This window comes from Aplidium turbinatum, chromosome 5 (assembly GCF_918807975.1).
Source record: "Aplidium turbinatum chromosome 5, kaAplTurb1.1, whole genome shotgun sequence".
In the NCBI taxonomy this organism is placed as follows: Eukaryota; Metazoa; Chordata; class Ascidiacea; order Aplousobranchia; family Polyclinidae; genus Aplidium; species Aplidium turbinatum.
In genome coordinates this window covers 22,831,485-22,857,796 of record NC_137476.1, presented here as the reverse complement: position 1 = coordinate 22,857,796, position 26,312 = coordinate 22,831,485, and the positions used below count along the sequence as shown (strand labels likewise).

General features: G+C 43.9%; 10 protein-coding genes across 10 annotated transcripts; 2 read left to right on the top strand and 8 right to left on the bottom strand.

Annotated features, from left to right (window-relative positions):
• Positions 1–4,496: 4,496 nt before the first annotated feature.
• LOC145770626 (histone H2B.1-like) lies at positions 4,497–4,865 on the bottom strand. The gene has a single exon (XM_082582317.1). It carries the CDS (start codon positions 4,860–4,862, stop codon positions 4,500–4,502), a length of 363 nt encoding a protein of 120 aa, XP_082438443.1. The 5' UTR covers positions 4,863–4,865; the 3' UTR covers positions 4,497–4,499.
• Positions 4,866–5,130: 265 nt separating this feature from the next.
• LOC145770625 (histone H2AX) lies at positions 5,131–5,616 on the top strand. The gene has a single exon (XM_082582315.1). The coding sequence runs from the start codon at positions 5,148–5,150 to the stop codon at positions 5,523–5,525; it is 378 nt and encodes a 125-aa protein (XP_082438441.1). The 5' UTR covers positions 5,131–5,147; the 3' UTR covers positions 5,526–5,616.
• A 468-nt stretch (positions 5,617–6,084) lies between these two features.
• LOC145770691 (histone H3) lies at positions 6,085–6,575 on the bottom strand. Its single transcript, XM_082582386.1, has one exon. The coding sequence runs from the start codon at positions 6,493–6,495 to the stop codon at positions 6,085–6,087; it is 411 nt and encodes a 136-aa protein (XP_082438512.1). The 5' UTR covers positions 6,496–6,575.
• A 207-nt stretch (positions 6,576–6,782) lies between these two features.
• Positions 6,783–7,158, bottom strand: LOC145770482 (histone H4). The gene has a single exon (XM_082582142.1). It carries the CDS (start codon positions 7,109–7,111, stop codon positions 6,800–6,802), a length of 312 nt encoding a protein of 103 aa, XP_082438268.1. The 5' UTR covers positions 7,112–7,158; the 3' UTR covers positions 6,783–6,799.
• A 207-nt stretch (positions 7,159–7,365) lies between these two features.
• On the bottom strand, positions 7,366–8,015 carry LOC145770624 (uncharacterized). Its single transcript, XM_082582314.1, has one exon. The coding sequence runs from the start codon at positions 7,992–7,994 to the stop codon at positions 7,401–7,403; it is 594 nt and encodes a 197-aa protein (XP_082438440.1). The 5' UTR covers positions 7,995–8,015; the 3' UTR covers positions 7,366–7,400.
• A 7,948-nt stretch (positions 8,016–15,963) lies between these two features.
• On the bottom strand, positions 15,964–16,332 carry LOC145770652 (histone H2B.1-like). Its single transcript, XM_082582346.1, has one exon. The coding sequence runs from the start codon at positions 16,327–16,329 to the stop codon at positions 15,967–15,969; it is 363 nt and encodes a 120-aa protein (XP_082438472.1). The 5' UTR covers positions 16,330–16,332; the 3' UTR covers positions 15,964–15,966.
• Positions 16,333–16,597: 265 nt separating this feature from the next.
• Positions 16,598–17,083, top strand: LOC145770651 (histone H2AX). Its single transcript, XM_082582345.1, has one exon. It carries the CDS (start codon positions 16,615–16,617, stop codon positions 16,990–16,992), a length of 378 nt encoding a protein of 125 aa, XP_082438471.1. The 5' UTR covers positions 16,598–16,614; the 3' UTR covers positions 16,993–17,083.
• A 468-nt stretch (positions 17,084–17,551) lies between these two features.
• LOC145770692 (histone H3) lies at positions 17,552–18,042 on the bottom strand. The gene has a single exon (XM_082582387.1). The coding sequence runs from the start codon at positions 17,960–17,962 to the stop codon at positions 17,552–17,554; it is 411 nt and encodes a 136-aa protein (XP_082438513.1). The 5' UTR covers positions 17,963–18,042.
• Positions 18,043–18,249: 207 nt separating this feature from the next.
• LOC145770481 (histone H4) lies at positions 18,250–18,625 on the bottom strand. Its single transcript, XM_082582141.1, has one exon. It carries the CDS (start codon positions 18,576–18,578, stop codon positions 18,267–18,269), a length of 312 nt encoding a protein of 103 aa, XP_082438267.1. The 5' UTR covers positions 18,579–18,625; the 3' UTR covers positions 18,250–18,266.
• Positions 18,626–18,832: 207 nt separating this feature from the next.
• LOC145770650 (uncharacterized) lies at positions 18,833–19,466 on the bottom strand. The gene has a single exon (XM_082582344.1). It carries the CDS (start codon positions 19,459–19,461, stop codon positions 18,868–18,870), a length of 594 nt encoding a protein of 197 aa, XP_082438470.1. The 5' UTR covers positions 19,462–19,466; the 3' UTR covers positions 18,833–18,867.
• Between the last annotated feature and the right edge of the window lie 6,846 nt (positions 19,467–26,312).

The following is a 26,312-nucleotide window of genomic DNA, read 5'->3' as shown; positions in this document are numbered from 1 at the left end:
ATGTTTTCGTTTCGGAATCTGGCAATTAACTCTCCATTATGTTAACTTCTGGAGCACTGCCATTGAAAACAGCTTAAAATTGCGCTTCGCTTTTCCCCCCGTCTTGCCAGGTAATCCGGCAGGATCTCGTACAGCATCAGTCAGAAATTCCAACACAAAATTTTTAGCAGGGGGGGCAACATAAAAAAGTGCCAAAGTACACACTTTTATTGAAATTGCCCAGATGTATCGCAACAGCTTTCTCGACTGAGCTTAAGAACACAAACATTGCAATCGGAAATAGGGCCACTGTGACTGCTGGCCGCCGTGACCTGGCCAACAGAACCTGTGCACTTCGCGTTGACTCTGTTTGATATGCAGTAAGCAGCTTAGAAGACCATCGAAAAGGCCTTCCATTCAGATGCAAGGAAATAATTCTGGTCACTTAGAAAGAAAGATTTTTATGTTGCTTTCCAAAAGTGTTAACAGCAGGGCTGATATCAATTTTGTCCAAATAAAGAAAAAAAAAAATTAATGTACACGCTCAGTGCAAACAAACTTTTACTTGGCTATAGGTCCAATCAGAGTTGCCAGACTAATGAAAAGGTCTTAAATCCAAAATAATACAAAAAAAGGCCAAACAAGGAAAATGTTAGATAAAAAAAAATGCCAAATAGATATTTACGTGTTTCTATCAAAGTAATGTCCGTAGTATTCATTTTTATTGATATTTTATGACATGTAGCGGGTTTTAATAAATCGTAGCAAAATTTTTCTGAGAGAGCCCGAAAAATAGCAAGTACAAATGAACTGTAGAGGATGAGTTTTAATCCGCTGCAGTGGCGACATCTGGCACCACTGACTGGCTGAGAGTGTGATAGCAGTCTGACTCGGCGCCGGCGTCACATTACAAGTATTAAACAAGTATAGCACGTGCATTGAACAATGGTGAATACGGTTTTCATCTGGTAAAGGTTACGATGTATGAGAAATATTGCTTATTATGCATTTTGAAGATTAATTTAAAAAAAGGCCAAATTTAAGGCCAAATCTAGAAAAAGGCCAATATTACGGCCTATAGCACGAAAGTAAGACAAAATGTTAGCTGTCATCTGATGTTCTAGAACAGGGGTCACCAAATGGCGGCCCGCGGAAGGTATCAGCGTACAAGTATAACCAAAAAGACTTTTCTTGATGAGTTAAAGAGCATGAAGGCAAAAAATACTTTCCGGGACTTGGCATATTTTTGCTTTGCATAACGATTCCACCGACCGACCAATCAGATTGTAGTTCTAGGTGGAGGTCGCTTAAAGTTATACCAATGCGATGTCCAACTACACTGTCCCGGTGATTGATTAAAATGCCTGTTTTCGAATTTCGAAATTGTCTGTAAACACTATTGTGCATTTCACCGTTATTGTGTTTCATGAGCAGTGTTCCCTTTATACAAGTTTTTGTTGGCAAAATAGGTCGGTATGCAAACTCAATTTATAAAAAAATGGCAAAATATTATATTTTCAAAAAAAATTAAAAGACTTTTTTGGTTGTAATACGAAAATATTTAGCATAGTAGGCTACTGCAAAATGTTGTTAATCAACAAGTCTTGCCATGCTGATGAGCACCGCAAGTGACAGTTGTCTAATAATCAAAAAAAGACGTTTATAGAGATTCTCACAAAAAGGATAAAAAACCGAGTCGTTGCTTTTTCAGAAGGAGCACTGTTCATAAGTTACGACAGAAACGTTTTTTTCGGTGATTTCCACAAGAGTTTGTTTCATGGTGCCTGGTTTCTTTCTCCCTGTTATTGGAGCCTATTTTCACTGATATGTTTGCAGGTCACTATTGTTGCCTGTAATGCGATGTGTCAAACATTTCCTTGTTTACTGAAACAGTTAATTGCAAGACATCTGTTGTGAAGCGAAGTGACGACACCACTCTTGCTTGGCGATGAATATTCTGATAAAACCGCTCGCCTCGTTATAAGTGCGCAAAACAAGTGGCCTCGTTTATTAGGCATTGTTAAAGAAGTCAAAAGTGTTGTTAAAGGAGCTTGGCCTTGCAGTAGCGTTGTTCAACTAATTTTGTTGCTGCGGTATTCGAAGATAAATATTAACATGTAACGCTGGATAGGCTACTGGGTACGAAATGCGTTCTTTTCAACCAACCTAAAATTTTATTAGTGCGGCCCGCCACAACTCTCCTTAGTGCTTAAGTGGCCCGCATGCAAAAAATTCAAGGTCTTTGAGCACTGTTGATTATTAAAAAAAAAAGCAGAAAAACAACAACTTGAGACCAATTTGGAACTATTTTAGAGGGCGCCCGTGTAAAGCTTGAAAAAGTCGCCAGATGAGGACCACCCTATAAGGTGGACGTTATGAAGTAGTAGAAATTGTGACCAGTGCTTTTTCATTTTTTTCCGTTTTGTTGCAGGCCTGCAGCATGGGATTTGTATAACAGCGTATGCTATGTTCAATAAAGCGGTCAACCACATATTGCTCATGAAGGGATTGACCGACTGTGACTATAGTTTGATACCTTGTGGGTGCCCAAACAGGCACGATACAGTTGCGCACATTTATTCAATTCAATTTATTTTTCTTTGTCAGAATGCAAGAGAAATGATATTGTGAAAAAGAAATACAGTAACAAAACCAACAAAAGGAAAAGGTGGCAAAACCTTAATTAATGCTTTAAGACGTGCATGAAAAGATCTAATATTGCGGCATATGCATCGATAAAAATATACTCAAGCAAGGCCTGCAGCATGGGATTTGTATAACAGCGTATGCTATCTTCAATAAAGCGGTCAACCACATATTGCTCATGAAGGGATTGACCGACTGTGACTAGTTTGATACCTTGTGGGTGCCCAAACAGGCACGATACAGTTGCGCACATTTATTCAATTCAATTTATTTTTCTTTGTCAGAATGCAAGAGAAATGATATTGTGAAAAAGAAATACAGTAACAAAACCAACAAAAGGAAAAGGTGGCAAAACCTTAATTAATGCTTTAAGACGTGCATGAGAAGATCTACTGTAATAATATTGCGGCATATGCATCGATAAAAATATACTCAAGCACGGCCACCAAACCTGATACTTTAAAACAAGTAGACGAATTAGTTAGCAATCAGTCGTCTTCTCGTTCGCCAATTCTTGAAGCAATGAGAACACGACTGAACTCTAACAACATCGCAAAAACAAACTAATACACACACACATATCGTAATTAGGCAACGGACTATCAAAACAAGAACTATTTGCAGACTTTATACAGAAATAAAGTGTTCGCAGCAACGACATTAAAAAGCCTATAGATTGCAAAAGAAATACACAACGTGGCAGCTCATTACCAAGATAAAACAGTTAAAAAAGCTTGGTTTTTAAATTAAATTCCTGCACATGTAAGAGCATCATAAGAAAGATGATGATATAGCATAGGGTGTTTTTGGTATCGCCAATATAACAAGAGGTGAATCATCTTTGATAGCGTCAGTGAGGGATGGAGTGTTTTCGAGAGGAGGAGACTCTTTGGTAGTGCCGATGAAGGATGTAGTGTCTGAGTTGTTTCAAGCATCTTTTTCAAACCAACCTAAACAATAATCTCACGAAAAGTCAAGCGATCTTCTGAACAAACGTAACAGCCTATAATAATCAGTAGGAAGTTAGATGCAAGCTTGTAGTAACTTGGTGATATGGCAAACATTAAATTATGCAACACGGTATAGTAGCTTATTCATGGAAGAATAAAGATATTAATCATCATCCTCATCCATTCGGGTGTAATGTATGATAAGATATACGTATAGTAAAATATGTTAATGTACAATATAGTAATATAGGTAGGAAAAATTTACGAAAGTGGCATTTGGAAAGGCATGCTATACCAGGATTTGGTGCAACAATCAATAATAGAGTCAGATGATTAAAGAGTTGCGGCATAGGTTGATTTGGAGAATGCAAGTGCTTTTTCAGGTTACTGCAAAATATTGAAAAGGTTGCGATTTCAGTGATGGTCCCACACTTTAACTCCACTTGTGGCTCCCCAAATCAACAAATACAGAAAGTAGATGTGGTTTGGGCCAATTTATCGTTCTTTGTCCGAATTGAATCTCCACCCGGCATAATGTTTGTGCTCGCTGAAACGTTTTCGGAATCGCAACGAGTGCGGTTGCTTGGCACGGGAAATGTAACGCTTTGCAAGGTAAGAAAAACCTGTCAAGACAGACGTCGGGGGTTAGGACGGAAAGGGCAACTGAAATTAAAGAAGCGACCCAGGTTACCTCAAGGGCTGTGTTTGGTTGAAACGAAAAGGAATTTTCGAAGTCCACCTCAAAGAAAACTTGTCTGGCTCAGTGAGTAATTTCGAACGTCTGCGAAACGGGCGTCGAGGCTTTCGCGAACGAAAAATGCTGATGAAACACAGCAGCCAGCAATCAACCCGGTGAAAAGACTCTTTTGCTTTACAAGGTGGCTCTGAAAAGAGCCGTTTGTTGTTTGAAATGCAGGTCGTCGTTTACTTGGAGCTGGTGTACTTCGTGACTGCTTTGGTGCCTTCGGACACGGCGTGCTTCGCCAGTTCGCCGGGCAACAGCAATCGAACGGCAGTCTGGATTTCGCGACTGCTGATGGTCGCTCTCTTGTTGTAGTGAGCCAGACGGGACGCTTCAGAGGCGATGCGCTCGAAGATGTCATTCACGAAAGAATTCATGATGCTCATCGCCTTGCTGGAGATTCCCGTGTCCGGGTGGACTTGCTTGAGCACCTTATAGATGTAGATGCTGAAACTTTCCTTTCGCTTTGCGCGCCTCTTCTTCTGCTTGTCGGCAGGTGCGGTTTTCTTGACAGCTTTCTTGCTTCCCTTGCTTGCGGACGCCATTTCGCTAGTTTGCTCAAAAGACGAGTGATAAAGCGCGCATCGTAGATTTTTCCTTTATAGCTCGAGCGTATGCAAATGAAGCGTCGAGTGGCTGCTGGATTTGGCCAATGAAAAAAATGAAACGCGCGTCGCTGTTTTTCCATTGGCCAGCGCTGGCGCGCGCCATAAAAACCGTCAGATTTTCGACGACAGCTCGGACGGTATAAAAACTCGTTTCGCGCGCTCTGCTCGGTAAATTCTGATTCTATTTTGTTTTCAACTTTGCAAACCTCAATTAATTGAAACATGTCAGGACGTGGCAAAGGCGGCGGAAAATCCAAGGCGAAGCCAAAGAGCAGGTCGTCGCGAGCTGGTCTTCAATTTCCAGTCGGTCGTGTGCACAGACTCTTGCGCACTGGACATTACTCGGAGCGCGTTGGTGCAGGGGCACCAGTGTACCTTGCGGCCGTGCTCGAGTACTTGAGCGCCGAGGTGTTGGAGTTGGCCGGTAACGCCGCCCGCGACAACAAAAAGACGAGAATCATTCCCCGTCACCTTCAGCTCGCCATCCGCAACGACGAGGAACTGAACAAGCTTCTGGGCGGAGTCACCATTGCACAAGGTGGTGTTTTGCCCAACATCCAAGCCGTGCTCCTTCCCAAGAAGACTTCGAAGAAAGCTTAAGTCGGCGATTTTTGCCTTTCGCACAAAACGGCTCTTTTCAGAGCCACCTCATGTTGCAAAAGATGTAATGAACGCAAAGGTTCTTGTGTTGACACGACCAGCTACAATATGGCCAGGTTTGAGCGTGTGCAATTTCAATGAAATCATGAGCCCAAAATCTCGGTTTTACTAGTCGTGGTGGTTTCGTTTTGAGAGAAGTGTGCTCTTCTCTGCGGTGTCAAATGAAATCGCAGCGGTTGCTGAAAATTTAAATGAATTCGCCCGAAAACATGCTATACCTACAACTACTGAGCATTATGGCTGAAAAGCAATTTCACCGTCATGCACAACGAGCGTAGTTTGCGCTAAATAATAAGCTATTTAGGTAAGGCTACTGGCTGCGCCCTCAAACCAAGGGCTGTTCAAACTGATGTCTCGTTTCGAAAAAAGAAACACCTTGAACATTTTGCTCAGGATCGCCGACAACTTTTCGAATAGCCCTACGCTTTACTCGCGCAGCCAAGTCTCTTTCACAGTGACAGGTGGCTCTGAAAAGAGCCGTTTGATGCGAGGACGACGCTTAAGCGCGTTCTCCGCGGATGCGACGGGCTAGCTGGATGTCCTTGGGCATGATGGTGACCCGCTTGGCGTGGATCGCGCACAGGTTGGTGTCTTCGAACAGGCCGACAAGGTACGCCTCGCTGGCTTCTTGCAGAGCCATGACGGCGCTGCTCTGGAAACGAAGGTCGGTCTTGAAGTCTTGGGCGATCTCGCGAACCAGTCGCTGGAAGGGAAGTTTGCGAATGAGCAGTTCAGTTGACTTCTGGTAACGTCTGATTTCACGCAAGGCGACGGTTCCCGGTCGATAGCGATGAGGCTTCTTGACGCCCCCGGTGGCTGGGGCGCTCTTGCGAGCGGCCTTCGTTGCCAGCTGCTTTCGGGGCGCTTTGCCACCAGTTGACTTGCGAGCGGTCTGCTTAGTTCGAGCCATTTCGCGATTTTTTATTGTTCTTCTCTTGACAAGAGGTCTGACTGCACCGGCAAGCGTGATGGCTTATATAGCGTCGGCGAGCCGAGTCAGGAGAGATCTCATTGGCTCTGAGCAAAGCGCGCGCTCTTTTGTCAGCCAATCGGGCGGCGAGTTGAAAACTGAGCATAATTTCTCAACGACCTTAATTTTCTCGGTCCCGGCGAACCGTGCGTGCCCGAAGGACTCGCGCGGTAAAAGTCTCTTTTCAAAAGTTTAAGTGGCCCTGAAAAGGGCCGGTTTGTTGTTGCTGTCATTGATGAGCCTTCTAACCGCCGAAACCGTACAGGGTTCGTCCTTGGCGCTTCAGCGCGTAAACGACATCGAGGGCGGTGACTGTCTTTCGTTTTGCGTGCTCGGTGTAGGTGACGGCGTCGCGAATCACGTTCTCAAGGAAGACCTTCAACACGCCTCGGGTTTCTTCGTAAATCAAGCCGGAAATGCGCTTGACACCGCCTCGACGAGCGAGTCGCCTGATAGCGGGCTTGGTGATTCCCTGGATGTTGTCACGCAAGACTTTTCTGTGGCGCTTAGCGCCTCCCTTTCCCAAACCTTTTCCTCCTTTGCCACGTCCAGACATTTTCGTAAGATGGATGCAAATACAACAAAAATTCAACACAAAGTGAAATTAACTTAGCAAGTGTTCTTTGACGGCACGTTTGCTGACTTATCTATCGCAATTTCGAACGCCGTCGAAACACTTTCCGGCCGCCAATAGCGCGAGAGATCAACGTCGAAAAATGGCGTCGCATCGCGCTGGACTGGTCGCCGAACGCATCGAAGTGCTCTTTTCACGCAGTGATGGGTGGCTCTGAAAAGAGCCGTTTTGCGAATGCTCACCGCTGCTGCTGACGACGACGTGTGACAGCTCACTTCTTTCCAGATTTCTTCGCCGCTGGCTTCTTGGCCACTTTCTTCGCGGCCGGCTTCTTGGTCTTTTTGCTGGCGGCGGTCGCCTTCTTGGCAGCCGGCTTTTTGACTGCGCCCTTTTTGGCAGACGGTTTCTTGGGGCTGGACTTTTTGACAGCGGTCTTTTTCGATCCGCTCTTGGTCGTCGCCTTCTTGCTCGCAGTCTTTTTGGCAGCGCCACCGGTCGCCGTTTTCTTGACAGTCTTCTTAGCGGCGGTCTTTTTCACCTGGGCAGCTGTCTTCGGCTTTTTGGCAGTCGTCTTCTTTTTCTTCGGCTCGGTTGCAGCCTTGTTGAGCTTGAAGGAACCAGACGCGCCACTGGTGGTGCCTTTGGTACTCACGATCTGCTCGCTGGCGCGTAGCCGCTTAATCGCGGAGCAGACCAGCCTGGTGGCGTTGTCGCCGACCTGGTGATTGTCTTTGATGTACTTCAGAATCTTCTGACGGGAAGATCCGCTTCTGTCTTTGAGAGCACCGATCGCACCTTTCACCATGTCCGCATAGGGAGGGTGCGCGGCGGTTTTCTTTTGCTTTTTCGAAGCGTCGGTTGACATTATTTTGCTCGTTTGGATTGCTGAATTTTTTTTTTTTTTTTTTTTTTTTTTTTTTTTTTTAATGAATATGTAATGCTTTTGTTGATCGATCGCGCGCGTCGCCGCGATAACAAATTAGTACCGCAATTTCCGACCAAAGCGAAACGATATCGCGGCGGCGGCGCGCGTGCAATCTCGCGTTGATCCATCTAAAACCTGTGCTTGTGCGGGGTCGATCGACGCCGCCCTGGTCGCAGATCTCCTCTTCAGGGGCCCGATTCTGCCTGACGTTGGCCGCCAAACAAACCGGGTCGTCAGCTGACTGAAGCGCTGGCGAATTGGTTTGACCTGGCTTCTGCCAAGACGCCTCGATAGCAGGCAGCTAAAGACTTTTCGGCGACAAACTCATGCGCTTACGATTTTGACGCGGCTGTGTGCAAACAAGCTTGAGTCGGCCCCAGTCCGTGCACGCTTGCGCGATTGCCACGCGCATGGCTCGAACGGACTAGGGCCCAAAAGCACAGCTTTTCGGTCGTCTGTCGCACAGGCCTTGATCTTAGCACGCTCGCAAGGACACGACGGCTCCGCGTGCCTGTCGCAATCGCACGTACGTTTGCCGCCACCTGGCGATGGAAAAACTGGGCCCCTTTTGCAAAGGAACCGCACGGTTGCTTTCGGTGTTGTTCCATTTGCATTGTTTCTTTTCAAATCCTCCTCCAAGAACTCATTGAGCTCATTGCTCATGTAGTACAGGAAGTGTCGGTTGCAAGCAAGGCCACACAACCCAGACAACAAACGGCACAAAATTCAACAAAAGCAAAGAAAGGCGCCGCACGTGCAGCATTGAACAGTATAGCCTAATGGAAGATTGTAGAATGATATTTTGGGTTCTTTTGGAGACTGCAAATTGGGCTACCACAAGATGTTGAGAGCGATAACCAGCTCCATTTCGAACGTTTCGTCAGTCAGAACGACCGACTTTGTCAAGGATCTCATTCTCAAACTGTTTTGCCAAGGATGCTGAGAGACAGGTAAAAACTACCAGTTCAGCAGCATCACGGCACAACATAAAAACCAACTGACGAGACGAAGATGCTTACAAGATGCAAAGGTCCAAAACGCACAAAATTGCCGTTCAATTTTCTTGGCAACGCAGAAGATTCCGTGCGTTTTTGATCTCAAAAAGTTATCTTGCCAGTTCCAATATTGATGACGTGGATGTGCCATCATCATGATCGGACAGGAAAAGAAAAGGGACATGAAAGAAACCCATCACCAGGCTGGAAGCCGACGCGATGTGGCTCGGGAGGGCATGATGATGAGCTCTTGCTACGACCAGTGATCACACAGTATAGCCAAAGACGGTTGAGCTTCGAGATCCAAAGGCATTGTTTCTGGCGATGGATGTGATGAGCTTGTGGATATGTGCGTCGGAGTCCTGATGGTGTTGGTGTAGCTCTCGTCTCTTTTGTGACGCTGTCGTTGCTGTTGAGATCTACAAACACAGACATTTGCAGTGGACAATATTGCTTTGGTAGTCTTTTACATGTAGTGTAAGCCATTTCGGATGGTTGATTGAAGCCTTCGCAAGTGTGCAGAACGGCCTCAAGTGAATTTCCCACTGGGTATCCGATTTGCTTAGATGCTGTTTTAATTTGTGGACAAAAGTGAAGTAGGAAATTCGTTTCATGTTTTCGCTCCTGTGAAGTCTGTTAGATGCTGAGTAGGCTGAGTGGTGTTTTTGAAAGCTATGGAACGTTTAGCGAGTCCTCATCACGACCTCTTGTGGACAGGCGGTGAACCGCCTTGGGGTATTTAAAAAGATCAGAGGAGCGAACAGTGCCGGATTAAGGGTCTGCTGGCCTGTAGGCACATTTCATAAGTGGCCCGAAAATCAGGGTTGCCAACTAAAATATTGAAATTATCAGTGTTGCCAAATCATTGTCACAAAGATCGTTGTTGCAACTATAACACAGGGTACTAAATAACAACTTAGCGCGTTTTTGCAATTGAAAACACGTTAACTAGTTTTTGGAGGTCAATCTTACGGAGTAGATCGCTTTCGATACACAAAAGTGCCAGTGTACCAAGACGTTGTTGACACATTGTTGATCGTTTGACGTCTTTAATTCGTTTCAGTTGTGAAAACGAGCGTTCCCCCGAGCAATTCGTAGCCATTAGAGACAAGTGCATTCTAAGTGCTACTTCAGTGTTCGGAAGTGCATTATAAACACCAGTTGTGTGCAGCATTTTAAACATCTTCTGGGCCCTTCCTGTTGCTGCTGTTTCATCGCGTCTTTGCTCTTTATAGTCTTTATACCAGCACATAAACTGACGAAATTCTGATGGGAAGCCGGAAGAAAGGTCCTTTGAATACACACCAACCAGACCTGCAACAGCAACATCGATGTCTTTAACAGACATGGAGTCGTACTCTGTCAAAACTCCAAACCTCTGCAGCACCATGGAATATGCATCGATACGTTTCTGTAGTCGCTCTTTAGTTGGTCGATGATCACATAAAACGTGTTGATTTTAAATTTTTGCTGGCCCGACATTCCTTCCACTGTCCACATCATCTGTAGCAGCTCCATCACTGACATTCTTCTGTCGCTTTGGTGCTCGCCGACTTTCAGATTTATATATGCTGCTGCCACAGCAATCACGTGCCTGCTGCCAATAACAGTCAAAATTCTCTCTGCACTCATCCAAGAATTTATCCACCAATGGCTAGTGTCAGTTCGATAGTGGAACTTTGAAGCAACTTGCTACGAGTATTGAAGCGCTGCAAAATATTGTTTTGAAGTGACAACATGTTTCAATTCGTCTTTTTTTAAAGATTTTTGCGACCTTTACTTCATCTGGAAATACAGAGCAATTAAGATAAATACTTTTTACTTTAGAAAATAATTATTTTGAAAACATGACCAAATTTCTACTGATTTTAAAGTGGCCTGGATTTTTGACTGGCCTTGTAGGCACGTGCCTACTTTGCCTAATGGTTAATCCGGCACTGGGAGCGAATTATTGTGAGATTTGTACGCGAAAAGACCAATTTTCAGTGCACTTTCAAACAATTAACAATTAAAATTCACTCTCACTCACTATTCACTTTATAAGATAATATTCACTCTAAAAATGCTGAAAAAATCTGCGTGCCAATCACACTTCACACGACTTTTAAACGCTAGCCTATTGTCAAAGGGGAAGATGGGGAAGGTCCAAAGTATCAAGTTATACTCGCGATTTTGACTGCTATCAAGCGCTGCAGATCGGCGTCCAGTCAAATCTGAAGCCTTGCACGTTGACATGGCCTGCGCATATGGGTAAAAGACAAAAACCTGAACAATGTCGTCAACTAGAAAGGAAAGGGACAAACCGAAACCGACAATATCTTAGGCAGGACTTGTCCAACATTATAATTCGTATTTTTGAAACGATTAGACGACTTTGCTTTTAGAATAGACCGAGACATGAAGAACTGATCGCATTGCATGTTTTCGTTTCGGAATCTGGCAATTAACTCTCCATTATGTTAACTTCTGGAGCACTGCCATTGAAAACAGCTTAAAATTGCGCTTCGCTTTTCCCCCCGTCTTGCCAGGTAATCCGGCAGGATCTCGTACAGCATCAGTCAGAAATTCCAACACAAAATTTTTAGCAGGGGGGGCAACATAAAAAAGTGCCAAAGTACACACTTTTATTGAAATTGCCCAGATGTATCGCAACAGCTTTCTCGACTGAGCTTAAGAACACAAACATTGCAATCGGAAATAGGGCCACTGTGACTGCTGGCCGCCGTGACCTGGCCAACAGAACCTGTGCACTTCGCGTTGACTCTGTTTGATATGCAGTAAGCAGCTTAGAAGACCATCGAAAAGGCCTTCCATTCAGATGCAAGGAAATAATTCTGGTCACTTAGAAAGAAAGATTTTTATGTTGCTTTCCAAAAGTGTTAACAGCAGGGCTGATATCAATTTTGTCCAAATAAAGAAAAAAAAAAATTAATGTACACGCTCAGTGCAAACAAACTTTTACTTGGCTATAGGTCCAATCAGAGTTGCCAGACTAATGAAAAGGTCTTAAATCCAAAATAATACAAAAAAAGGCCAAACAAGGAAAATGTTAGATAAAAAAAAATGCCAAATAGATATTTACGTGTTTCTATCAAAGTAATGTCCGTAGTATTCATTTTTATTGATATTTTATGACATGTAGCGGGTTTTAATAAATCGTAGCAAAATTTTTCTGAGAGAGCCCGAAAAATAGCAAGTACAAATGAACTGTAGAGGATGAGTTTTAATCCGCTGCAGTGGCGACATCTGGCACCACTGACTGGCTGAGAGTGTGATAGCAGTCTGACTCGGCGCCGGCGTCACATTACAAGTATTAAACAAGTATAGCACGTGCATTGAACAATGGTGAATACGGTTTTCATCTGGTAAAGGTTACGATGTATGAGAAATATTGCTTATTATGCATTTTGAAGATTAATTTAAAAAAAGGCCAAATTTAAGGCCAAATCTAGAAAAAGGCCAATATTACGGCCTATAGCACGAAAGTAAGACAAAATGTTAGCTGTCATCTGATGTTCTAGAACAGGGGTCACCAAATGGCGGCCCGCGGAAGGTATCAGCGTACAAGTATAACCAAAAAGACTTTTCTTGATGAGTTAAAGAGCATGAAGGCAAAAAATACTTTCCGGGACTTGGCATATTTTTGCTTTGCATAACGATTCCACCGACCGACCAATCAGATTGTAGTTCTAGGTGGAGGTCGCTTAAAGTTATACCAATGCGATGTCCAACTACACTGTCCCGGTGATTGATTAAAATGCCTGTTTTCGAATTTCGAAATTGTCTGTAAACACTATTGTGCATTTCACCGTTATTGTGTTTCATGAGCAGTGTTCCCTTTATACAAGTTTTTGTTGGCAAAATAGGTCGGTATGCAAACTCAATTTATAAAAAAATGGCAAAATATTATATTTTCAAAAAAAATTAAAAGACTTTTTTGGTTGTAATACGAAAATATTTAGCATAGTAGGCTACTGCAAAATGTTGTTAATCAACAAGTCTTGCCATGCTGATGAGCACCGCAAGTGACAGTTGTCTAATAATCAAAAAAAGACGTTTATAGAGATTCTCACAAAAAGGATAAAAAACCGAGTCGTTGCTTTTTCAGAAGGAGCACTGTTCATAAGTTACGACAGAAACGTTTTTTTCGGTGATTTCCACAAGAGTTTGTTTCATGGTGCCTGGTTTCTTTCTCCCTGTTATTGGAGCCTATTTTCACTGATATGTTTGCAGGTCACTATTGTTGCCTGTAATGCGATGTGTCAAACATTTCCTTGTTTACTGAAACAGTTAATTGCAAGACATCTGTTGTGAAGCGAAGTGACGACACCACTCTTGCTTGGCGATGAATATTCTGATAAAACCGCTCGCCTCGTTATAAGTGCGCAAAACAAGTGGCCTCGTTTATTAGGCATTGTTAAAGAAGTCAAAAGTGTTGTTAAAGGAGCTTGGCCTTGCAGTAGCGTTGTTCAACTAATTTTGTTGCTGCGGTATTCGAAGATAAATATTAACATGTAACGCTGGATAGGCTACTGGGTACGAAATGCGTTCTTTTCAACCAACCTAAAATTTTATTAGTGCGGCCCGCCACAACTCTCCTTAGTGCTTAAGTGGCCCGCATGCAAAAAATTCAAGGTCTTTGAGCACTGTTGATTATTAAAAAAAAAAGCAGAAAAACAACAACTTGAGACCAATTTGGAACTATTTTAGAGGGCGCCCGTGTAAAGCTTGAAAAAGTCGCCAGATGAGGACCACCCTATAAGGTGGACGTTATGAAGTAGTAGAAATTGTGACCAGTGCTTTTTCATTTTTTTCCGTTTTGTTGCAGGCCTGCAGCATGGGATTTGTATAACAGCGTATGCTATGTTCAATAAAGCGGTCAACCACATATTGCTCATGAAGGGATTGACCGACTGTGACTATAGTTTGATACCTTGTGGGTGCCCAAACAGGCACGATACAGTTGCGCACATTTATTCAATTCAATTTATTTTTCTTTGTCAGAATGCAAGAGAAATGATATTGTGAAAAAGAAATACAGTAACAAAACCAACAAAAGGAAAAGGTGGCAAAACCTTAATTAATGCTTTAAGACGTGCATGAAAAGATCTAATATTGCGGCATATGCATCGATAAAAATATACTCAAGCAAGGCCTGCAGCATGGGATTTGTATAACAGCGTATGCTATCTTCAATAAAGCGGTCAACCACATATTGCTCATGAAGGGATTGACCGACTGTGACTAGTTTGATACCTTGTGGGTGCCCAAACAGGCACGATACAGTTGCGCACATTTATTCAATTCAATTTATTTTTCTTTGTCAGAATGCAAGAGAAATGATATTGTGAAAAAGAAATACAGTAACAAAACCAACAAAAGGAAAAGGTGGCAAAACCTTAATTAATGCTTTAAGACGTGCATGAGAAGATCTACTGTAATAATATTGCGGCATATGCATCGATAAAAATATACTCAAGCACGGCCACCAAACCTGATACTTTAAAACAAGTAGACGAATTAGTTAGCAATCAGTCGTCTTCTCGTTCGCCAATTCTTGAAGCAATGAGAACACGACTGAACTCTAACAACATCGCAAAAACAAACTAATACACACACACATATCGTAATTAGGCAACGGACTATCAAAACAAGAACTATTTGCAGACTTTATACAGAAATAAAGTGTTCGCAGCAACGACATTAAAAAGCCTATAGATTGCAAAAGAAATACACAACGTGGCAGCTCATTACCAAGATAAAACAGTTAAAAAAGCTTGGTTTTTAAATTAAATTCCTGCACATGTAAGAGCATCATAAGAAAGATGATGATATAGCATAGGGTGTTTTTGGTATCGCCAATATAACAAGAGGTGAATCATCTTTGATAGCGTCAGTGAGGGATGGAGTGTTTTCGAGAGGAGGAGACTCTTTGGTAGTGCCGATGAAGGATGTAGTGTCTGAGTTGTTTCAAGCATCTTTTTCAAACCAACCTAAACAATAATCTCACGAAAAGTCAAGCGATCTTCTGAACAAACGTAACAGCCTATAATAATCAGTAGGAAGTTAGATGCAAGCTTGTAGTAACTTGGTGATATGGCAAACATTAAATTATGCAACACGGTATAGTAGCTTATTCATGGAAGAATAAAGATATTAATCATCATCCTCATCCATTCGGGTGTAATGTATGATAAGATATACGTATAGTAAAATATGTTAATGTACAATATAGTAATATAGGTAGGAAAAATTTACGAAAGTGGCATTTGGAAAGGCATGCTATACCAGGATTTGGTGCAACAATCAATAATAGAGTCAGATGATTAAAGAGTTGCGGCATAGGTTGATTTGGAGAATGCAAGTGCTTTTTCAGGTTACTGCAAAATATTGAAAAGGTTGCGATTTCAGTGATGGTCCCACACTTTAACTCCACTTGTGGCTCCCCAAATCAACAAATACAGAAAGTAGATGTGGTTTGGGCCAATTTATCGTTCTTTGTCCGAATTGAATCTCCACCCGGCATAATGTTTGTGCTCGCTGAAACGTTTTCGGAATCGCAACGAGTGCGGTTGCTTGGCACGGGAAATGTAACGCTTTGCAAGGTAAGAAAAACCTGTCAAGACAGACGTCGGGGGTTAGGACGGAAAGGGCAACTGAAATTAAAGAAGCGACCCAGGTTACCTCAAGGGCTGTGTTTGGTTGAAACGAAAAGGAATTTTCGAAGTCCACCTCAAAGAAAACTTGTCTGGCTCAGTGAGTAATTTCGAACGTCTGCGAAACGGGCGTCGAGGCTTTCGCGAACGAAAAATGCTGATGAAACACAGCAGCCAGCAATCAACCCGGTGAAAAGACTCTTTTGCTTTACAAGGTGGCTCTGAAAAGAGCCGTTTGTTGTTTGAAATGCAGGTCGTCGTTTACTTGGAGCTGGTGTACTTCGTGACTGCTTTGGTGCCTTCGGACACGGCGTGCTTCGCCAGTTCGCCGGGCAACAGCAATCGAACGGCAGTCTGGATTTCGCGACTGCTGATGGTCGCTCTCTTGTTGTAGTGAGCCAGACGGGACGCTTCAGAGGCGATGCGCTCGAAGATGTCATTCACGAAAGAATTCATGATGCTCATCGCCTTGCTGGAGATTCCCGTGTCCGGGTGGACTTGCTTGAGCACCTTATAGATGTAGATGCTGAAACTTTCCTTTCGCTTTGCGCGCCTCTTCTTCTGCTTGTCGGCAGGTGCGGTTTTCTTGACAGCTTTCTTGCTTCCCTTGCTTGCGGACGCCATTTCGCTAGTTTGCTCAAAAGACGAGTGATAAAGCGCGCATCGTAGATTTTTCCTTTATAGCTCGAGCGTATGCAAATGAAGCGTCGAGTGGCTGCTGGATTTGGCCAATGAAAAAAATGAAACGCGCGTCGCTGTTTTTCCATTGGCCAGCGCTGGCGCGCGCCATAAAAACCGTCAGATTTTCGACGACAGCTCGGACGGTATAAAAACTCGTTTCGCGCGCTCTGCTCGGTAAATTCTGATTCTATTTTGTTTTCAACTTTGCAAACCTCAATTAATTGAAACATGTCAGGACGTGGCAAAGGCGGCGGAAAATCCAAGGCGAAGCCAAAGAGCAGGTCGTCGCGAGCTGGTCTTCAATTTCCAGTCGGTCGTGTGCACAGACTCTTGCGCACTGGACATTACTCGGAGCGCGTTGGTGCAGGGGCACCAGTGTACCTTGCGGCCGTGCTCGAGTACTTGAGCGCCGAGGTGTTGGAGTTGGCCGGTAACGCCGCCCGCGACAACAAAAAGACGAGAATCATTCCCCGTCACCTTCAGCTCGCCATCCGCAACGACGAGGAACTGAACAAGCTTCTGGGCGGAGTCACCATTGCACAAGGTGGTGTTTTGCCCAACATCCAAGCCGTGCTCCTTCCCAAGAAGACTTCGAAGAAAGCTTAAGTCGGCGATTTTTGCCTTTCGCACAAAACGGCTCTTTTCAGAGCCACCTCATGTTGCAAAAGATGTAATGAACGCAAAGGTTCTTGTGTTGACACGACCAGCTACAATATGGCCAGGTTTGAGCGTGTGCAATTTCAATGAAATCATGAGCCCAAAATCTCGGTTTTACTAGTCGTGGTGGTTTCGTTTTGAGAGAAGTGTGCTCTTCTCTGCGGTGTCAAATGAAATCGCAGCGGTTGCTGAAAATTTAAATGAATTCGCCCGAAAACATGCTATACCTACAACTACTGAGCATTATGGCTGAAAAGCAATTTCACCGTCATGCACAACGAGCGTAGTTTGCGCTAAATAATAAGCTATTTAGGTAAGGCTACTGGCTGCGCCCTCAAACCAAGGGCTGTTCAAACTGATGTCTCGTTTCGAAAAAAGAAACACCTTGAACATTTTGCTCAGGATCGCCGACAACTTTTCGAATAGCCCTACGCTTTACTCGCGCAGCCAAGTCTCTTTCACAGTGACAGGTGGCTCTGAAAAGAGCCGTTTGATGCGAGGACGACGCTTAAGCGCGTTCTCCGCGGATGCGACGGGCTAGCTGGATGTCCTTGGGCATGATGGTGACCCGCTTGGCGTGGATCGCGCACAGGTTGGTGTCTTCGAACAGGCCGACAAGGTACGCCTCGCTGGCTTCTTGCAGAGCCATGACGGCGCTGCTCTGGAAACGAAGGTCGGTCTTGAAGTCTTGGGCGATCTCGCGAACCAGTCGCTGGAAGGGAAGTTTGCGAATGAGCAGTTCAGTTGACTTCTGGTAACGTCTGATTTCACGCAAGGCGACGGTTCCCGGTCGATAGCGATGAGGCTTCTTGACGCCCCCGGTGGCTGGGGCGCTCTTGCGAGCGGCCTTCGTTGCCAGCTGCTTTCGGGGCGCTTTGCCACCAGTTGACTTGCGAGCGGTCTGCTTAGTTCGAGCCATTTCGCGATTTTTTATTGTTCTTCTCTTGACAAGAGGTCTGACTGCACCGGCAAGCGTGATGGCTTATATAGCGTCGGCGAGCCGAGTCAGGAGAGATCTCATTGGCTCTGAGCAAAGCGCGCGCTCTTTTGTCAGCCAATCGGGCGGCGAGTTGAAAACTGAGCATAATTTCTCAACGACCTTAATTTTCTCGGTCCCGGCGAACCGTGCGTGCCCGAAGGACTCGCGCGGTAAAAGTCTCTTTTCAAAAGTTTAAGTGGCCCTGAAAAGGGCCGGTTTGTTGTTGCTGTCATTGATGAGCCTTCTAACCGCCGAAACCGTACAGGGTTCGTCCTTGGCGCTTCAGCGCGTAAACGACATCGAGGGCGGTGACTGTCTTTCGTTTTGCGTGCTCGGTGTAGGTGACGGCGTCGCGAATCACGTTCTCAAGGAAGACCTTCAACACGCCTCGGGTTTCTTCGTAAATCAAGCCGGAAATGCGCTTGACACCGCCTCGACGAGCGAGTCGCCTGATAGCGGGCTTGGTGATTCCCTGGATGTTGTCACGCAAGACTTTTCTGTGGCGCTTAGCGCCTCCCTTTCCCAAACCTTTTCCTCCTTTGCCACGTCCAGACATTTTCGTAAGATGGATGCAAATACAACAAAAATTCAACACAAAGTGAAATTAACTTAGCAAGTGTTCTTTGACGGCACGTTTGCTGACTTATCTATCGCAATTTCGAACGCCGTCGAAACACTTTCCGGCCGCCAATAGCGCGAGAGATCAACGTCGAAAAATGGCGTCGCATCGCGCTGGACTGGTCGCCGAACGCATCGAAGTGCTCTTTTCACGCAGTGATGGGTGGCTCTGAAAAGAGCCGTTTTGCGAATGCTCACCGCTGCTGCTGACGACGACGTGTGACAGCTCACTTCTTTCCAGATTTCTTCGCCGCTGGCTTCTTGGCCACTTTCTTCGCGGCCGGCTTCTTGGTCTTTTTGCTGGCGGCGGTCGCCTTCTTGGCAGCCGGCTTTTTGACTGCGCCCTTTTTGGCAGACGGTTTCTTGGGGCTGGACTTTTTGACAGCGGTCTTTTTCGATCCGCTCTTGGTCGTCGCCTTCTTGCTCGCAGTCTTTTTGGCAGCGCCACCGGTCGCCGTTTTCTTGACAGTCTTCTTAGCGGCGGTCTTTTTCACCTGGGCAGCTGTCTTCGGCTTTTTGGCAGTCGTCTTCTTTTTCTTCGGCTCGGTTGCAGCCTTGTTGAGCTTGAAGGAACCAGACGCGCCACTGGTGGTGCCTTTGGTACTCACGATCTGCTCGCTGGCGCGTAGCCGCTTAATCGCGGAGCAGACCAGCCTGGTGGCGTTGTCGCCGACCTGGTGATTGTCTTTGATGTACTTCAGAATCTTCTGACGGGAAGATCCGCTTCTGTCTTTGAGAGCACCGATCGCACCTTTCACCATGTCCGCATAGGGAGGGTGCGCGGCGGTTTTCTTTTGCTTTTTCGAAGCGTCGGTTGACATTATTTTGCTCGTTTGGATTGCTGAATATGTAATGCTTTTGTTGATCGATCGCGCGCGTCGCCGCGATAACAAATTAGTACCGCAATTTCCGACCAAAGCGAAACGATATCGCGGCGGCGGCGCGCGTGCAATCTCGCGTTGATCCATCTAAAACCTGTGCTTGTGCGGGGTCGATCGACGCCGCCCTGGTCGCAGATCTCCTCTTCAGGGGCCCGATTCTGCCTGACGTTGGCCGCCAAACAAACCGGGTCGTCAGCTGACTGAAGCGCTGGCGAATTGGTTTGACCTGGCTTCTGCCAAGACGCCTCGATAGCAGGCAGCTAAAGACTTTTCGGCGACAAACTCATGCGCTTACGATTTTGACGCGGCTGTGTGCAAACAAGCTTGAGTCGGCCCCAGTCCGTGCACGCATGGCTCGAACGGACTAGGGCCCAAAAGCACAGCTTTTCGGTCGTCTGTCGCACAGGCCTTGATCTTAGCACGCTCGCAAGGACACGACGGCTCCGCGTGCCTGTCGCAATCGCACGTACGTTTGCCGCCACCTGGCGATGGAAAAACTGGGCCCCTTTTGCAAAGGAACCGCACGGTTGCTTTCGGTGTTGTTCCATTTGCATTGTTTCTTTTCAAATCCTCCTCCAAGAACTCATTGAGCTCATTGCTCATGTAGTACAGGAAGTGTCGGTTGCAAGCAAGGCCACACAACCCAGACAACAAACGGCACAAAATTCAACAAAAGCAAAGAAAGGCGCCGCACGTGCAGCATTGAACAGTATAGCCTAATGGAAGATTGTAGAATGATATTTTGGGTTCTTTTGGAGACTGCAAATTGGGCTACCACAAGATGTTGAGAGCGATAACCAGCTCCATTTCGAACGTTTCGTCAGTCAGAACGACCGACTTTGTCAAGGATCTCATTCTCAAACTGTTTTGCCAAGGATGCTGAGAGACAGGTAAAAACTACCAGTTCAGCAGCATCACGGCACAACATAAAAACCAACTGACGAGACGAAGATGCTTACAAGATGCAAAGGTCCAAAACGCACAAAATTGCCGTTCAATTTTCTTGGCAACGCAGAAGATTCCGTGCGTTTTTGATCTCAAAAAGTTATCTTGCCAGTTCCAATATTGATGACGTGGATGTGCCATCATCATGATCGGACAGGAAAAGAAAAGGGACATGAAAGAAACCCATCACCAGGCTGGAAGCCGACGCGATGTGGCTCGGGAGGGCATGATGATGAGCTCTTGCTACGACCAGTGATCACACAGTATAGCCAAAGACGGTTGAGCTTCGAGATCCAAAGGCATTGTTTCTGGCGATGGATGTGATGAGCTTGTGGATATGTGCGTCGGAGTCCTGATGGTGTTGGTGTAGCTCTCGTCTCTTTTGTGACGCTGTCGTTGCTGTTGAGATCTACAAACACAGACATTTGCAGTGGACAATATTGCTTTGGTAGTCTTTTACATGTAGTGTAAGCCATTTCGGATGGTTGATTGAAGCCTTCGCAAGTGTGCAGAACGGCCTCAAGTGAATTTCCCACTGGGTATCCGATTTGCTTAGATGCTGTTTTAATTTGTGGACAAAAGTGAAGTAGGAAATTCGTTTCATGTTTTCGCTCCTGTGAAGTCTGTTAGATGCTGAGTAGGCTGAGTGGTGTTTTTGAAAGCTATGGAACGTTTAGCGAGTCCTCATCACGACCTCTTGTGGACAGGCGGTGAACCGCCTTGGGGTATTTAAAAAGATCAGAGGAGCGAACAGTGCCGGATTAAGGGTCTGCTGGCCTGTAGGCACATTTCATAAGTGGCCCGAAAATCAGGGTTGCCAACTAAAATATTGAAATTATCAGTGTTGCCAAATCATTGTCACAAAGATCGTTGTTGCAACTATAACACAGGGTACTAAATAACAACTTAGCGCGTTTTTGCAATTGAAAACACGTTAACTAGTTTTTGGAGGTCAATCTTACGGAGTAGATCGCTTTCGATACACAAAAGTGCCAGTGTACCAAGACGTTGTTGACACATTGTTGATCGTTTGACGTCTTTAATTCGTTTCAGTTGTGAAAACGAGCGTTCCCCCGAGCAATTCGTAGCCATTAGAGACAAGTGCATTCTAAGTGCTACTTCAGTGTTCGGAAGTGCATTATAAACACCAGTTGTGTGCAGCATTTTAAACATCTTCTGGGCCCTTCCTGTTGCTGCTGTTTCATCGCGTCTTTGCTCTTTATAGTCTTTATACCAGCACATAAACTGACGAAATTCTGATGGGAAGCCGGAAGAAAGGTCCTTTGAATACACACCAACCAGACCTGCAACAGCAACATCGATGTCTTTAACAGACATGGAGTCGTACTCTGTCAAAACTCCAAACCTCTGCAGCACCATGGAATATGCATCGATACGTTTCTGTAGTCGCTCTTTAGTTGGTCGATGATCACATAAAACGTGTTGATTTTAAATTTTTGCTGGCCCGACATTCCTTCCACTGTCCACATCATCTGTAGCAGCTCCATCACTGACATTCTTCTGTCGCTTTGGTGCTCGCCGACTTTCAGATTTATATATGCTGCTGCCACAGCAATCACGTGCCTGCTGCCAATAACAGTCAAAATTCTCTCTGCACTCATCCAAGAATTTATCCACCAATGGCTAGTGTCAGTTCGATAGTGGAACTTTGAAGCAACTTGCTACGAGTATTGAAGCGCTGCAAAATATTGTTTTGAAGTGACAACATGTTTCAATTCGTCTTTTTTTAAAGATTTTTGCGACCTTTACTTCATCTGGAAATACAGAGCAATTAAGATAAATACTTTTTACTTTAGAAAATAATTATTTTGAAAACATGACCAAATTTCTACTGATTTTAAAGTGGCCTGGATTTTTGACTGGCCTTGTAGGCACGTGCCTACTTTGCCTAATGGTTAATCCGGCACTGGGAGCGAATTATTGTGAGATTTGTACGCGAAAAGACCAATTTTCAGTGCACTTTCAAACAATTAACAATTAAAATTCACTCTCACTCACTATTCACTTTATAAGATAATATTCACTCTAAAAATGCTGAAAAAATCTGCGTGCCAATCACACTTCACACGACTTTTAAACGCTAGCCTATTGTCAAAGGGGAAGATGGGGAAGGTCCAAAGTATCAAGTTATACTCGCGATTTTGACTGCTATCAAGCGCTGCAGATCGGCGTCCAGTCAAATCTGAAGCCTTGCACGTTGACATGGCCTGCGCATATGGGTAAAAGACAAAAACCTGAACAATGTCGTCAACTAGAAAGGAAAGGGACAAACCGAAACCGACAATATCTTAGGCAGGACTTGTCCAACATTATAATTCGTATTTTTGAAACGATTAGACGACTTTGCTTTTAGAATAGACCGAGACATGAAGAACTGATCGCATTGCATGTTTTCGTTTCGGAATCTGGCAATTAACTCTCCATTATGTTAACTTCTGGAGCACTGCCATTGAAAACAGCTTAAAATTGCGCTTCGCTTTTCCCCCCGTCTTGCCAGGTAATCCGGCAGGATCTCGTACAGCATCAGTCAGAAATTCCAACACAAAATTTTTAGCAGGGGGGGCAACATAAAAAAGTGCCAAAGTACACACTTTTATTGAAATTGCCCAGATGTATCGCAACAGCTTTCTCGACTGAGCTTAAGAACACAAACATTGCAATCGGAAATAGGGCCACTGTGACTGCTGGCCGCCGTGACCTGGCCAACAGAACCTGTGCACTTCGCGTTGACTCTGTTTGATATGCAGTAAGCAGCTTAGAAGACCATCGAAAAGGCCTTCCATTCAGATGCAAGGAAATAATTCTGGTCACTTAGAAAGAAAGATTTTTATGTTGCTTTCCAAAAGTGTTAACAGCAGGGCTGATATCAATTTTGTCCAAATAAAGAAAAAAAAAAATTAATGTACACGCTCAGTGCAAACAAACTTTTACTTGGCTATAGGTCCAATCAGAGTTGCCAGACTAATGAAAAGGTCTTAAATCCAAAATAATACAAAAAAAGGCCAAACAAGGAAAATGTTAGATAAAAAAAAATGCCAAATAGATATTTACGTGTTTCTATCAAAGTAATGTCCGTAGTATTCATTTTTATTGATATTTTATGACATGTAGCGGGTTTTAATAAATCGTAGCAAAATTTTTCTGAGAGAGCCCGAAAAATAGCAAGTACAAATGAACTGTAGAGGATGAGTTTTAATCCGCTGCAGTGGCGACATCTGGCACCACTGACTGGCTGAGAGTGTGATAGCAGTCTGACTCGGCGCCGGCGTCACATTACAAGTATTAAACAAGTATAGCACGTGCATTGAACAATGGTGAATACGGTTTTCATCTGGTAAAGGTTACGATGTATGAGAAATATTGCTTATTATGCATTTTGAAGATTAATTTAAAAAAAGGCCAAATTTAAGGCCAAATCTAGAAAAAGGCCAATATTACGGCCTATAGCACGAAAGTAAGACAAAATGTTAGCTGTCATCTGATGTTCTAGAACAGGGGTCACCAAATGGCGGCCCGCGGAAGGTATCAGCGTACAAGTATAACCAAAAAGACTTTTCTTGATGAGTTAAAGAGCATGAAGGCAAAAAATACTTTCCGGGACTTGGCATATTTTTGCTTTGCATAACGATTCCACCGACCGACCAATCAGATTGTAGTTCTAGGTGGAGGTCGCTTAAAGTTATACCAATGCGATGTCCAACTACACTGTCCCGGTGATTGATTAAAATGCCTGTTTTCGAATTTCGAAATTGTCTGTAAACACTATTGTGCATTTCACCGTTATTGTGTTTCATGAGCAGTGTTCCCTTTATACAAGTTTTTGTTGGCAAAATAGGTCGGTATGCAAACTCAATTTATAAAAAAATGGCAAAATATTATATTTTCAAAAAAAATTAAAAGACTTTTTTGGTTGTAATACGAAAATATTTAGCATAGTAGGCTACTGCAAAATGTTGTTAATCAACAAGTCTTGCCATGCTGATGAGCACCGCAAGTGACAGTTGTCTAATAATCAAAAAAAGACGTTTATAGAGATTCTCACAAAAAGGATAAAAAACCGAGTCGTTGCTTTTTCAGAAGGAGCACTGTTCATAAGTTACGACAGAAACGTTTTTTTCGGTGATTTCCACAAGAGTTTGTTTCATGGTGCCTGGTTTCTTTCTCCCTGTTATTGGAGCCTATTTTCACTGATATGTTTGCAGGTCACTATTGTTGCCTGTAATGCGATGTGTCAAACATTTCCTTGTTTACTGAAACAGTTAATTGCAAGACATCTGTTGTGAAGCGAAGTGACGACACCACTCTTGCTTGGCGATGAATATTCTGATAAAACCGCTCGCCTCGTTATAAGTGCGCAAAACAAGTGGCCTCGTTTATTAGGCATTGTTAAAGAAGTCAAAAGTGTTGTTAAAGGAGCTTGGCCTTGCAGTAGCGTTGTTCAACTAATTTTGTTGCTGCGGTATTCGAAGATAAATATTAACATGTAACGCTGGATAGGCTACTGGGTACGAAATGCGTTCTTTTCAACCAACCTAAAATTTTATTAGTGCGGCCCGCCACAACTCTCCTTAGTGCTTAAGTGGCCCGCATGCAAAAAATTCAAGGTCTTTGAGCACTGTTGATTATTAAAAAAAAAAGCAGAAAAACAACAACTTGAGACCAATTTGGAACTATTTTAGAGGGCGCCCGTGTAAAGCTTGAAAAAGTCGCCAGATGAGGACCACCCTATAAGGTGGACGTTATGAAGTAGTAGAAATTGTGACCAGTGCTTTTTCATTTTTTTCCGTTTTGTTGCAGGCCTGCAGCATGGGATTTGTATAACAGCGTATGCTATGTTCAATAAAGCGGTCAACCACATATTGCTCATGAAGGGATTGACCGACTGTGACTATAGTTTGATACCTTGTGGGTGCCCAAACAGGCACGATACAGTTGCGCACATTTATTCAATTCAATTTATTTTTCTTTGTCAGAATGCAAGAGAAATGATATTGTGAAAAAGAAATACAGTAACAAAACCAACAAAAGGAAAAGGTGGCAAAACCTTAATTAATGCTTTAAGACGTGCATGAAAAGATCTAATATTGCGGCATATGCATCGATAAAAATATACTCAAGCAAGGCCTGCAGCATGGGATTTGTATAACAGCGTATGCTATCTTCAATAAAGCGGTCAACCACATATTGCTCATGAAGGGATTGACCGACTGTGACTAGTTTGATACCTTGTGGGTGCCCAAACAGGCACGATACAGTTGCGCACATTTATTCAATTCAATTTATTTTTCTTTGTCAGAATGCAAGAGAAATGATATTGTGAAAAAGAAATACAGTAGCAAAACCAACAAAAGGAAAAGGTGGCAAAACCTTAATTAATGCTTTAAGACGTGCATGAGAAGATCTACTGTAATAATATTGCGGCATATGCATCGATAAAAATATACTCAAGCACGGCCACCAAACCTGATACTTTAAAACAAGTAGACGAATTAGTTAGCAATCAGTCGTCTTCTCGTTCGCCAATTCTTGAAGCAATGAGAACACGACTGAACTCTAACAACATCGCAAAAACAAACTAATACACACACACATATCGTAATTAGGCAACGGACTATCAAAACAAGAACTATTTGCAGACTTTATACAGAAATAAAGTGTTCGCAGCAACGACATTAAAAAGCCTATAGATTGCAAAAGAAATACACAACGTGGCAGCTCATTACCAAGATAAAACAGTTAAAAAAGCTTGGTTTTTAAATTAAATTCCTGCACATGTAAGAGCATCATAAGAAAGATGATGATATAGCATAGGGTGTTTTTGGTAT